The sequence below is a fragment of the Somniosus microcephalus genome, chromosome 10, assembly GCF_052327205.1.
Source record: "Somniosus microcephalus isolate GS21.2 chromosome 10, FLI_Smic_1.0, whole genome shotgun sequence".
Lineage (NCBI taxonomy): Eukaryota > Metazoa > Chordata > Chondrichthyes > Squaliformes > Somniosidae > Somniosus > Somniosus microcephalus.
The window spans coordinates 204,110,252-204,124,729 of record NC_140996.1 but is presented as its reverse complement, the minus strand read 5'-3'; the positions used below and the strand labels follow the sequence as shown (position 1 = coordinate 204,124,729).

The 14,478-nt window shown below is 40.8% G+C and overlaps 1 protein-coding gene across 1 annotated transcript in view; it reads left to right on the top strand.

Moving 5' to 3' along the window:
- The window catches only part of c2cd3 (C2 domain containing 3 centriole elongation regulator), a 154,804-nt gene that overhangs the window by 82,054 nt on the left and 58,272 nt on the right, over positions 1–14,478 (top strand). Inside the window, exons 21-22 of the mRNA XM_085999470.1 lie at positions 10,456–10,724; positions 13,779–13,871. Coding sequence (XP_085855596.1) covers positions 10,456–10,724; positions 13,779–13,871 — 362 coding nt within the window. The remainder of the gene's footprint in view (positions 1–10,455; positions 10,725–13,778; positions 13,872–14,478) is intronic.

The window sequence follows — 14,478 nt, the reverse complement described above, 5'->3', positions numbered from 1 at the left end:
TTTAGAAGTGGGAGTGCAAATAGAAAAGGCCGTAAAAAGACAATTCTGGATTTTTACGTAGGGCATTGAATATAAAAGCCAGCAAGGAAGTGATGTTCAATTTGTACAAGACATTTGGTTAGCCCACACTTGGAGTATTGATTGCAGTTCTGGGCACCCCATTATGAGACGGTCATTAGAGCCACGAAAAGGGTATAAGTGAAGATTGCCTTGAATGATGCCAGGAATGGGAAGTTAATATTTATGAAGAAAGTTTTGGAAAATTTGGGGGTTATATTGGCTAAAGGGTGAAAACAGGTGCTAAATGAGTGCAGTGCTAATAAGACAAACCTGTTTTAATCTGGATTTAGCACACAATTTTGGTCCTAATTACTGATTACCATAATTTGAACTTGCCTGGAAGTGCTAAACCAGAAACATGCAGCACTCAAGTGCTGATTAGACGCAATTTTCATGGAGCAGTATATGTGGGCTCCTCCGACCCACTTCCACTGAAGGTGGAATGCCTGCTAGTGCTTAATGGCCCAGAAATTCGGGTCTCCACAGGTGAGTACACACGGGGTACTCGCCCGTAGGCCCAATGGAAGTGCCGGTTTCGTGCATGCGCGGGAAACCGGAACTTCCGTTCCCTTGAAAGAAGGGGTTCAGAGGTGGAACGCGTGTGCCGGAGAGGCGGCGCGTACGCATTGAACTTACGTTTTTTTCCCAGGTTTTTCCGGGAGGTTAAGTCTCCAGGAGCTACACATAAAAAGCAGGCGCAAGGCCTGCTTTTAACAAGGTAAGTGATGAATTAATTAAAATTAAAACATTTTTTCCACAGGTTTATTATTTTTAAATACTTTAAAGAAAGGTAAGTTTATTTTTAGCCCTGTTAGAAAATGTAATTAATTTTTTCAAAAATTTAAATTATTGTTTAAAAGTGATTTTATATAATTTAGTTATTTTAAAAATGTGATTTAAAAAAAAAAAAAAATTATTTGACGTTTGTGATGTTTTGGGGCTTATAGTATTTAAGATTTTGACAGCTCTTCCTGTCAATTTTATGAAATGGGCATTTCCCTGCTACCATTGGCTCTCCATGGCCCACATAATCCCAGGGGACGCATCAAACTAACTGCGCCCCTGGGATACACAAGCACTGTGTGCCGGCAGTTGGAGCAGGCCCAGGATCAGAATCCCACGCGGGCTTGGTAAGTGCAGGTCGGAGGCTTGCACCCGCGGGAAGCCCCCGACCCGAATTTCTGGGCCATTAAATTGACTGTCAGCTGTTTAGCGAGCCTCCAGGTGGCCATTCCTAGCGCTGGCTTCAGCTCCTTTACCATGTTGGCATGCTGCGCTAAAAGCGGGCTAAACCGGCAGCTTAAGACCCCATCTTGGCCACCTCGGAGGCTGTTTAGTGCCAAAAGCATTCAGTGTAAATCACCCCCTTTGTGTTCTTTCTAGTGGAACTGTGGAGGTTAAAAAGGAGATCTAATGGATGTTTTCAAAATTATGTAAGCTTTTGAAGGAGTAAATAGTCAAAGATTGTTTCCATTGATTACCAAATTGGTACCAAGGGGTCATAAAATAATAAAGAACTTATATTTAAGTAGTACCTTTCACAACCTCAGGATGTCCCAAAGTGCTTCACAGCCACTGAAATACTTTTGAAGTGTAGTAGCTGTTGTAATGTTGGGAAATAATCACTAGAGGAATGCAAGAGGATATTAGTAGAAATATTTTTACACAGTGGATTATTAGAACGCGGAATGCTTTACCACAAGTAACTATTGAAGTGGAGACTGTAACATTATTTAAAATTGAATTGAATAAGTATTTGAAAAGGATAGATAGGAACATATGAAAACAACAGACAGGAAAAGCAGGTCCACCAAGCCTGTCCTAGTACAGCTTACACATACCGTGACTCCCATCCACCCCACCTACCTTTTATATGCTGTGATGTCAGCCACATCCAGCTCCCTTTTGAACATTAGTGAATCTTTACTCATTCCACAACCCAGCAACTTGTTCAGTAGCTCGAAGATTCTCCGTGAAAAGAAGTATCTCCTGTCATCTAACCTAGTTCTATGCTTAAGTAACTTGTTCGCATATACCCTAGTCCTCCTTAACTTATCTAACTCAAATACTTATCCACAAGGACCGAATCTTATTCTTTCAGTATTTTAATTACCTCAGCCAAATCTCCTCGAAGTCTATGCTTTTCTAGAGTAAAACACCCCAGCTCTCTAATACAAAAGCAAAACACTGCGGATGCTGGAAATCTGAAATAAAAACAGAAAATACTGGAAATACTCGGCAGGTCAGGCAGCATCTGTGGAGAGAGAAACAAAGTTAACGTTTCAGGTTCTGAAGAAAGGTCATCGACCTGAAACGTTAACTCTGTTTCCCTCTCCACAGATGCTGCCAGACCTGCTGAGTATTTCCAGCATTTTCAGTTTTTATTCCATCTCTCTCGAAGCCTACTGTAGTGACTCAAACCCTATAGGCTCTGGAACTCTCTCCTTATGCCTCTCCTGAGTGTCAGCTGTGGCTCAGTTGGTGGCGCTCTCGCCTCTGAGTCAATAGGTTGTGGGTTCAAATTCCCACAGTTTCCCCCAAACATCTTTTTTCAGATAATCAATAAAGATGGTGGAGAGCAACGGATCTAAATACAATCCCTGTGAGACTCCTGTAGTAACCTGTCTGCCGCAGAACGACTGCCATTAATAATAACCTTTTGCCTATGAGAATGCAACCAATTCTTTATCCAACCCCAAATCTGCCCACTAATCACACCGGATTCTACCTTATTAAGTAGCCTATTGTGCAAAATCATGTCAAAATCTTTTTGAAAATCCAGGTATGCATTGCCAACTGGGCTACATATGTTCAACAACCTAATAATATCTTCCTAAAAAAAATTCAACCAGATTGGTGACACGTCTTTCTTTTTGAGAAGCCATGTTGAGTCTGTATTAACTCCATCTCTGTCAAAGTGGTCATTGCAGTGTATCCCTAACGATCCCTTGTAGCAAGTTCCTTATAACCAAAGTCGCTCTAATGGGGCTGTAGTTTTCTAGTTCTGACCTATCGGTTTTTTTGAATATTGGCACCTCATGGGCCTCCCTTCAATTCCAGACCTTAATGAACGTTAAATATATGAGCACAGCTTCCACTTCTTTCAGCAACCTTGGGGGGAAAATGCCATCAGAACCAGCAGCCTAATCTTCTTTTGAGACACCATATCCTAGCCAGGACTCTGTCTACATTCACTTTGACGCTTTCAACTCTATGATGTATTGACAACTTGGCATCGTCTTGTGTAGTGGCCATTTAAGACCTCTGCCATATCGTGGGAGCACACCTGGGAATCCTTCACTGGCCCTATACAGTCTTTAATGGCTCTTTGACTCATAGCTGTATAGCTAAAAATCACAGCTAAATTCCTATTTCAGAAAAATGTGTGTTTTTTCTATGTTCATAACTTTTGAATTCTCACTTGTACAATTGGAATGCAGAAAAAGCTTTAGGATCCTTCAGAGAACTATTTTTTTCTGATGGATAAATGCACACTGCATGTTATGGTGTTAAGCTGTACAGATCAGGAACGTCCCAGGTTTCATCCCTGCTGTATGCTTAGTCCGTATTATTGCTACATTTGGTCTCAACATTACTCGGATAGGAAAGAAAAATGACTGCCTCGTATCCAGTGACATCCCCCACCCCAGACAGAAGTATTAAATGTGTGAAAACAATTGGATTTTAATGTTTACACAGCCCAGTGACACTCGCCATCTAGGCTCACACATGACAAGTGGCAATTTGTGCAAGGTACTATAGGCCTTGCTGGTATCTGTAGAACTACATCTTAGCATGAATCATTATCTCCAGAAGGCCATGGATCAAGAAAGAACAAACCTGCATGTGCATATGTGTGGCTTTTTTTCCCCAAGTTAGAAATGTGCACCACTGCTTTTGTTTCACATACCTTTAAAGAGTGTGCTACCGTTCTCCATTTTCGCCTCAAATTTAAGAAACCTCCCCCTTCAATAATGGTAGCATGCTCTTTTTACTAATTTATTTTGCATAGGAGAGTTCCAGGATAGAATTTGATCGTTAAGTAAGCATTAGAATTAATTACTTCAACCCATTAGCCTCGCAAAACCATATTCCATTTTTACTGATTTATATTTAAGCTAACAATGATCACAATCCTTGGTTTTCTTTTTTTTGTTTAGTGCTAGGTTTTTCTTACCAAAGGGCACCAATATATTATTTAATGGCATTGTAACTCAACAGAGAACTCTAATATTGCCACTGTATCATCTACATTATACAAGAGATTAATTTGTGAATTAACTACTCAATGGGTGAAAAATATTGTCCCTTGGGTTTCAATAAGAGGTTGTTAGTAAAAGTATGAAAGGGTCAGGAGGCACCATTGTCCCACCCATTAAGGCATAACATTTTTCTGAGGCATCATTTTTGTCTGTTCTGATTTTTGATCTTTTCAATGTGCGCTGTTAACAAAATGGTCTGCAGCTATGCTCTGCTGAATTTTCTTAAGGCAGATGGGATTAACTATTGCTTCTTGATTTACCTGATCTTTCCTACTCTTTTCAGCCTTGGGGGTGTCCTCTACTATGGGCTATGGTCTTCAGTTGGGTTTTTGAAAACAATATAGCATATGGGACTTATTCTGGAGTCTTGTTTCATTTCATTCAGAATATTCTTTATTTTATCAGAAGCTGTCTTCAGATTAATGAAAGCAGTAGTGTGTTACGAACATACGAATTAGGAGCAGGAGTAGGCCACTCAGCCCCTCAAGTCTGTTCTTTTACCCCACCAATTTTTTTCTCCTCCCCACATTTGAATGTGGTGACTGAGATCTGGTTCCAGCAGCCTGTACCACGCTGAGTAGTATGATAAAAGGCGATCTACACACACACACTGCACTGGCTGATTCAATACTGTGGAGTGAGTCCGCCAAGAAACTTACAGGAACTTGCGACCCTTTTCAATACAGATTGAGATTTTGAGACAGAAATAACTCCTATAGCTATTACACTTGCTGCTTATTACACTTTTGAAATGCTACTGGTACTCATTTACTGCACTTCTCAACAAAGTAACAACACAACGATTTTATTCTCCAAAAAATGATTAAAGGCAGAGCTCGGTTGAACAAACTGGGAGATTCCCAATTCACTCTCCCACCCAAATTTCCAGATAGGTTCTCTCTTTGTGTTCTTCTTGTCCCAAAATTACTAGTAACAGCAAGTTCTCTCAGCGGTTTCTACAAACTTCTGTAAACGTGAACAACTACTCTACGAATTAGAAACCGTTTTCAAACAAAGAAAACTTTTGAAGAACCATCTGTGCCCAATAATCTAAAGCACCAGCTTATTTACTTGGCTATTAACTTGTAATTAGCACAGACACTACTTCTACCTTGTATATTCCTGAAAATATCAGTAGAGTACAAATCAAATTCCACATAGTATTACATCTTTTCCTAACCTCATGACCTCCACACCAGTTCAGTTATCCTCAAATTGTGGGGCCTGTGCTGCAAAACATTCTTCTCCAACCTTGGAGCCTACACACTAATCTTTTCTCCAGCCTTCAGCAAGGGTGGTCGACTCTGTCGGAGAACCGATCCAATTCCTTTTTCTATAAAGCTGTTCCAGTATTTTACATGTTGATTGAATTTACCAGTTCAGACCTACCAAGAGTCAGGCAGTAGGGATAATTATCACTCATTTTGATTTTAAAAATATGGTATATTTTGATGCACATTAATTTTTAGAATATCTTTACATGTGGTTGAATTCTGCGTCATTCCCACTATTTCCATGACACTGACAATCTAGGCTGACACTTAATTGTAGTACTGAGGGAGGGCTGCCATTTTCAGATAAAATCTGTGTCTCTCTGCCCTCTCGGGTGGAAATAAACAATCCTATGACTATTCAAAGTGCAAGGAAGGTCCCCTAGTATCCTGGCCAATATTTATCACTAAAACAAATCATTTATCTCAATTCTGTTTGTGCGACCTTGCTGTGTGCAGTTTGGCTGCTGTGTTTCCCTATAATTAGAACACTGGCTATATTTTAAAATACTTAATTGCCTAGAAAACACTTTGGGATGCTCTGGTTGTGAAAGGCACTTTTTAAATGCAAATTCTTTTTCTATCTCTCTCTTTCCCTCTACAGTTCGCATGATCTTGGGAGTCCATTTTGCTTTCATTTTTGACCCAAATGTGGTTATCAACACATTGTGTAATTGAAATAAAATATAACTACAGTTTTCTTTGTTTACACGTCTTCTCCTGAAAGCAGATAACTTAGCTCAGACCAAAGGTTAGGACCTTTCTTGACTTCAGCTAAGACTCTACATGGTATGTTTATTCAATGAATCATTGGAGGCTCCACCTAAAATTATGTACATTTCATTTTGCTTCAACATGGGAAATCAACAGTATAATGAGTTTTGCAGGAGCTTTCGGTGCTTTCTGCATAATGGAATACAAGATCATATCTGCATGATGCTTTCTTAAGTGACAATTTAGATGCATGTGTCAGATGTAGGGACACAATTTCTGAACATAAAAACATAAGAAATGGCAGCAGGAGTAGGCCATTTGGCCCTTCGAGCCTGTTCTGCCATTCAATAAAATCATGGCTGATCTTCTACCTCATCTCCACTTTCCTGCACTATCCCCATATCCCTTGATTCCCTTAATATTCAAAAATTTGTCGATCTCTGTCTTGAATATACTCAATGACTGAGCTTCCGCAGCCCTCTGGGGTAGATAATTCCAAAGATTCACCACCCTCTGAGTGAAGAAATTTCTCCTCATCTCAGTCCTAAATGGCCGACCCCTTATTCTGAGACTGTGACCCAGACTCCCCAGCTAGGGGAAACATCCTCCCTGCATCTACCCTGTCAAGTCGTGTAGGAATTGTGTATGTTTCAATGAGATCACCTCTCATTCTTCTAAACTCTGGAGAATATAGGCCCAGTCTACTCAATCTCTCTTCATAGGACAATCCCCCCATCCCAGGAACCAGTCTGGTGAACCTTCGTTGCCTCCCTCTATGACGAGTACAGTATATCCTTCCTTAGGTAAGGAGACCAAAACTGTACACAATACTCCAGGTGAGGCCTCACCAGTGCCCTATATAATTGCAGTAAGACGTCTTTACTCTTATGCTCAAATCCTCTTGTAATAAACGCCAACATACCATTTGTTTTCATAATTGCTTGCTGTACCTGCATGTTAACTTTCAGTGATTCGTGTACAAAGACACCCAGGTCCCTCTGAACACCAACATTTCCCAATCTCTCTCCATTTAAAAAATACTCTGCTTTTCTATTTTTCTGACCAAATTGGATAACTTCACATTTCTCCACATTATATTTCATTTGCCAAGTTCTTGCCCACTCACTTAGCCTGTCTATATCCCCTTGAAGCTTCCTTGAATCCTCCTCATAACTTACATTCCCACCCAGCTTTGTGTCATCAGCAAACTTGGATATATTACATTTGGTCCCCTCATCCAAATCATTGATATAGATTGAGAATAGCTGAGGCCCAAGAACTGATCCTTGCGGTACCCCACTAGTTACAGCCTGCCAACCCGAAAATGACCCGTTTATTTCTACACTCTCTCTTCTGTCTGTTAACCAATCCTCAATCCATGCTAGTATATTACCCCCAATCCCATGAGCCCTAATTTTGTTTAATAACCTCTTGTGTGGCACCTTATCAAGTGCCTTCTGAAAATCTAAATACACCACACCCACTTGTTCCCCCTTATTTATTCTGCTAGTTACTACCTCAAAAAAAAAAAAAAAAAACATTAATCAAACATGATTTCCCTTTCATAAATCCATGTTGACTCTGCCCAATCCTATTATTTTCTAAGTGTCCTGTTACCACGTCCTTAATAATAGATTCTAGCATTTTCCCTACTACTGATGTCAGGCTAACTGGTCTGTAGTTCCTGTTTTCTCTCTCCCTTTCTTAAATTTACATTTGCCACCTTCCAATCTGCAGGAACCGTTTCAGAATCTTAAACCCTGGGATGCAGGCCATCAAGTCCGGGAGATTTATCGGCTTTCAGTCCCATTAATTTCCCCAGTACTTTTTTTTACTAATAATTTCTTTCAGTTCCTCATTCTCGCTGGAGCCTTGGTTCTCCACTGTTTCCGGGAAGTTTTTTGCGTCTTCTTCCATGCAGACAGACACAAAAGGCCACAATCTTACCTGAAGAGGCGAGTTAGGAGCGGGTCATCTGACTTGCGGGTTCTGATCCTGCGCCCAACGCATATGCTATTTTGCGTTAATTGGCCTTGTTAAATCCGCCCTGCGGGCTTGCCAGCCAATTAAGAGAAAGCCGGTGTCGGATGACATTGTTGATGACGCGTCATCTACCAGTTTTCTTAAAGGGGACACGCTCATTTTTGATGGACAGATGATTTTTCAGTGTTTGACAGCATTGAGGTGCTGCAAACACTGACAATCACTGTACAAATGTGAGCCCTTGCACCCAGACTCTCCAGTGACACTCTCCTTAGGGTAAAACAGATTGCAGTTGAGGTTACAAAAGCGATCTGTCACTGCTGAGAGAGGTTCCCCAATGCGCTAGGACTACACAAACACTAAAACCTTATTACCTACAGAAAAGTCTAAATACATTTAAAAAATATTTTCCCAGCATTCATTTACTTCTGAAACTCACTAGTGTACCATTGGATCCTTCACACCACTTCTGCAGCTGTCATCAATAAAACAACATTACAGTAGACTCACAATATGCCACACTTACCTGGCGTGGAGTCCGGACATTGGGAAGCCTGCAGTCGACTTGACAAAATTGGAAAAAGCCTCTTAACTGCCCATTAACAAGCAGTTAAGTGGCTATAATCCTCTTCCCGCCTCTAGGAGTCGGGGACCCGACTCCCGGGAAGATTGATTAGAAGCGGGTTTGGGACCCGCTGCTAATCTTTTTTTGATTTTGCCAGCAGTCCCGCCTCCAAACCTGAGCGCTGGCAAAATTGAGCCTAAGTATTTGTTTAATTTCTCTGCCATTTCCTTATTCCCCATTTATAATTTCTCCTGTCTCAGCCTGTAAGGAACCCACATTTACTTTCACTAATCTTTTCCTTTTTACATACCTATAGAAGCTTTTGCAGTCTTTTTATGTCTCTCGCTAGTTTACTCTCATTCTATTTTCCCTCTCTATCAATTTCTTGGACCTCCTTTGCTGAATTCTAAAATCCTCCCAATCCTCAGGCTTACTACTCATTTTGGCAACATTCTAAGCCTCTTCCTTTGATCTAATACTATCTTTAACTTCTCTTGTTAACCACGGTTGGACCACTTTTCCTCCTGAGGTTTTTGTGCCTTAAAGGAATGTATATTTGTTGTAAATTATGTATTAATTATTTAAATGCTAGTCATTGCTTGTCTACAGTCATATTTTTTAATGTAGTTTCCCAATCTACCGTAGCCAACTCGACCCTCATACCTACGTAGTTTGCTTTGTTTAGATTTTAAGACCCCAGTTTTGGATTTAACTCAATATAAAATTCTACCATATTAAGGTCACTCTTCCCTAAAGGCCCCTTTACTACAAGGTTATTAATTAACCCTTTCTCATTGCACAATACTAGATCTGAAATAGTCTGTTCCCTAGTTGGTTCCTCAACATGCTAATCTAGAAAACTATCTTGCATACATTCCATGAATTTGTCCTCCACACTATTACTGCAAATTTGGTTTGCCCAGTCGATATGCAGATTAAAGTCCCCCATGATTACTGTATTACCCTTGTTACATGCGCCTCTAATTTCCTGATTTGTACTCTGCCCTACATTACAACAACTGTTTGGGGGCCTAAAACAACTCCCACCAATGTTTTCTACCCCTTGCTGTTTCTTGGTTCCACCCAAACTGATTCTACTTCTTGATTTTTCGGAGTTAAGATCCTTTCTCTTTACTGTCTTTATCCCATCCTTTATTATCAGGGCTACCCTGCCTTGTTTTCCATTTTGTCTATCTCTTCTAAAAGTTAAGTATCCTGGAATATTCAGTTCCCAACCTTGGCCACTTTGCAACCCCGTCTCCGTTATGGCTATTGGATCAAACCTGTGAATTTCTACCTGAGCTATTAATTAATCTATTTTGTTGTGAAAGCTTCGCGCATTCGGATATAGTGCCTTTAGCTTTGACTTTCTATTTTTCCCTGATGTCAACTTAGTCACTGATGCCTTATTACCTCTCTCTCTCCCTTCCTGACCCATTCTTACTTGGCATCTGGTTTTCTGAGGTCAATCTAATATTTAAAGATATGAAAATGATAGTGTGTTGGTTGAGGTTTCATAGTTGTAATTTCTGTGAAACTTGATGCCACTTCTTTGGTAGTTTGGTAAATTATTTACATTGCTCTGTTTCTTTAAATGCAGGGCTGCAGCAGAAAGGAACCACTCCTTGCGATACCAATCTGAAGTCGGTGTGAATACTTACATTACAATTCATATTTCCTTTCTTCCGGGAAATGAAAAGCGACGCACTAAAGTTTTGGCCCGTACATTCTGCCCAGAGTTTGACCATTACTCTGAGTTTCCATGCAACCTTGTAATCCAGAGATCCAGCGGGGAGAGCTTCAGCTTGGCTGAACTGCTAGAATCATCAGAAGCTGTGTTTACCATCTACCATCAGTCTAATACAGCAGGTAGTTATTTTTTGCATTTAGCTATTGTCTTCTAAGTGTACATGTTGCTGTTTCCCCCCCCTGCCTAAACCGAACCATTTCTAGATTTTCAAATACCGGCAAAATACCATGGCTGAGCAGATGGGTAGGTGACTTACTTTCAGACCATTGCTCATGTTGCTATAACTGATTACTTTGAGGTGAACACCAGTGGTCCAGAATAAATTACTCATCAATGTTTCTTTCCTATCTGTATGGAAGACACTTTCCTCTCCCATGGTCTGGCTGAAATGCAGAATTTATTTTAGGAAAATTGTAGGCAAAAGTCAACCATTCCTTAGTCTACCATATTAGTGCATAAGAAGCAGGAGTTGGCCATACGGCCTCTCGGGCCTGCTCCGCCATTCAATAGGATCATGGCTGATCAGAACCTAGACTCACGTCCACATCCCTGCCCGCTCCCCATAACCCTTAATTCCCTTATCAGCTAGGAAACTGTCTATCTCCGTTTTAAATTTATTTAATGTCGCAGCTTCCACTGCTCTGAGGTAGCAAATTCCATAGATTTACTACCCTCTGAGTGAAGAAGTTTCTCCTCATCTCAGTTTTGAAACGGCAGCCCCTTATTCTAAGATTATGCCCCCTAGTTCTAGTCTCACCCATCAGTGGAAACATCCTCCCCGCATCCACCCGATCAAGCCCCCTCACAATCTTATATGTTTCGATAAGATCGCCTCTCATTCTTCTGAACTCCAATGAGTAGAGGCCCAACCTACTCAACCTTTCCTCATAAGTCAACCCCCTCCTCTCCGGAATCAACCGAGTGAACCTTCTCTGAACTGCCTCGAGAGCAAGTATATCTTTTCTTAAATATGGAAATCAAAACTGTATGCAGTATTCCAGGTGTGGCCTCACTAGTGCCCTGTATAACTTCCCTGCTTTTATACTCCATCCCCCTTGCAATAAAAGCCAAGATTCCATTGGCCTTCCTGATCACCTGCTGTACCTGCGTTACTAACCTTCTGTGTTTCATGCACCAGGACCCCCAGATCCCTTTGTACTGTAGCACTTTGCAGTTTCTCTCCATTTAGATAATAACTTGCTCTTTGATTTTTTCTGCCAAAGTGCATAACCTCACACTTTCCAACATTATATTCCATCTGCCAAATTTCTGCCCACTCACTTAGCCTGTCTATGTCCTTTTGCAGGTTATTTATGTCTTCCTCACTCACTGCTTTCCCTCCCATCTTTGTATCGTCGGCAAACTTGGATACATTGCACTTGGTCCCCTCCTCCAAATCGTTAATATAGATTGTAAAGAGTTGGGGTCCCAGCACTGACCCCTGCGGAACACCACTGGTTACTGATTGCCAACCCGAGAATGAACCATTTATCCCAACTCTCTGTTTTCTGTTAGATAGCCAATCTTCCACCCATGCCAGTATATTACCCCCAATCCTGTGATTTTTTATCTTGTGCAGTAATCTTTTGTGTGGCACCTTGTCAAATGCCTTTTGGAAGTCCAAATACACCACATCCACTGGTTCCCCTTTACCCACCCTGTTTGTTACATCCTCAAAGAATTCGAGCAAATTTGTCAAACATGACTTCCCCTTCATAAAACCATGCTGACTCTGTCCGATTAAATTATGCTTATCCAAATGTCCTGTTGCTGCTTCCTTACTAATGGACTCCAACATTTTACCAACCACAGATGTTAGGCTAACTGGTCTATAGTTTCCAGCCTTTTGTCTACCTCCCTTTTTAAATAAGGGCGTTACATTAGCAGTTTTCCAATCTGCTGGGACCTTTCCTGAATCCAGGGAGTTTTGGAAAATTACCACCAAGGCATCCGCAATCCCTACCGCTACTTCTCTCAAGACCCTAGGATGTAAGCCATCAGGTCCAGGGGATTTATCCGCCTTAAGTCCCATTATCTTACCGAGCACCATCTCCTTAGTGATTTTAATCGTGTTTAGCTCCTCCGCCCCCCCCCCCCCCCCCATAGCCCCCTGTTTGTCCAGTGTTGGGATATTTTGTGTCCTCTACTGTAAAGACTGATACAAAATATTTGTTCAGCGTATTTGCCATTTCCATGTTCCCCACTATTAATTTCCCGGTCTCGTCCTCTAAGGGACCAACATTCACTTTAGCCACCCTTTTTCATTTTATATAACTGTAGAAACTCTTGCTATCTGTTTTTATATTTTTTGCTAGTTTACTTTCATAGACTATCTTCCCTTTCTTAATTAATCTTTTAGTTATTCTTTGCTGGCTTTTAAATGCTTCCCAATCTTCTATCCTCCCACTAGAGGATAGTGGCACCACATTGCAGCAGGTAGGCTCCTAACTATATATGTATATATATATTCAAGAACTCCAAGACTGATGGAGACGATGATTATTATGGAAGACTAGGCAGAAGAGGAAGTCTTTGAGGACAATGCAATAGTTTCATAAATGTGCTTACATTTGAGTGCCTTGTGTCCGTCTTGGCTTAGTGGTACCACTCTCCACTCTGAGTTAGAAGGTCATGGATTCAAGCTGCACCAGAGACTTGACCACATAATCTAGGCTGACATTTCAGTGCAGTACTGAAGAACTGCTGCGCTGTCAGAAGTGTCGTCTTTCATATGAGATGTTAAACCGAGGCCCCTTGCCGCCTTGGATGGGCATAAAAAAATCCTATGACACTCTGAAGAAAAGCAGGGAGTTCTCCCGGTGTCCTGGTCAAAATTCATCTCTCAACCAACATCACCGAAAACAGATTATCTACTCATTTATCTCATTATTACTGTTTGTGGAACTTTGCTGTGTGCAAATTAGCTGCCATGTCTGCCTACATTATAACATGTGACTATGCTCCAGAAAAGTACTTTGTTGATTGTGAAGCACTTTGGGATGTTCTGAAGATGTGAAATGCACATTCTTTCATTCGTTTGTCCTTTGTTCTTTAATTTTGAAACTGTAATTCTTGCATATTTCAGACTTTCATTGTTGTCTGTTTAGGCACTGGCGGTTTCTTTTTGCTTTTATGACTGTTGACTTTTACGATTTCCCTATTTTTGTTGGCAGCTAAACCAAGCAAGATTTTGATTGGTTCATCAAGGGACATTGTATTGGGAACTGTACGGATTCCACTGACAGGCCTGCTGACCAAGCGGACAGGTAATGAGGAATCTGGTGCAATCATTGTTTTGACTTATTACCACTAGCAGATAAGAATCTAGGAATATAATCAGTGGATTTGGGCAGCTTAATAATAGTTGTAAAGGAGTAACTTAATTGTATTTATTGTTCAAAATACTTGGTTAAACGGATCAATTTAGTCACTACTTGGGAGATAGAACATGTCCAGGGAACTATAGAACATGTCCAGGGAACTATAGACCAGTCAGCTTAACACGGTGGTAGGAAAAATAATGAAATCCCTACTAAAGGAGAAAATAGAAGAACATCTAGAAGCCAAAAATATAATAATGAATAGTCAGAGTGGATTTCAAAAGGGAAAGTCTTGCTTGACCAACCTCACTGAATTTTTTGAAGAGGTAACAGGGAGAATAGACAAAGGTAATGCAGTAGATGTAATTTATCTAGATTTTCAGAAAACCTTCGATAAGGTACCACACAATGCACTAATGAATAAGGTCACAGAATGCGGAGTCAGGAGACAAGTGGCAGAATGGATAGCTAGCTGACTTCAAGACAGAAAGTAGGGGTAAAGGTTAGCTATTCACAGTGGTAGAAGGTGGGTAGTGGTGTTCCACAAGGATCA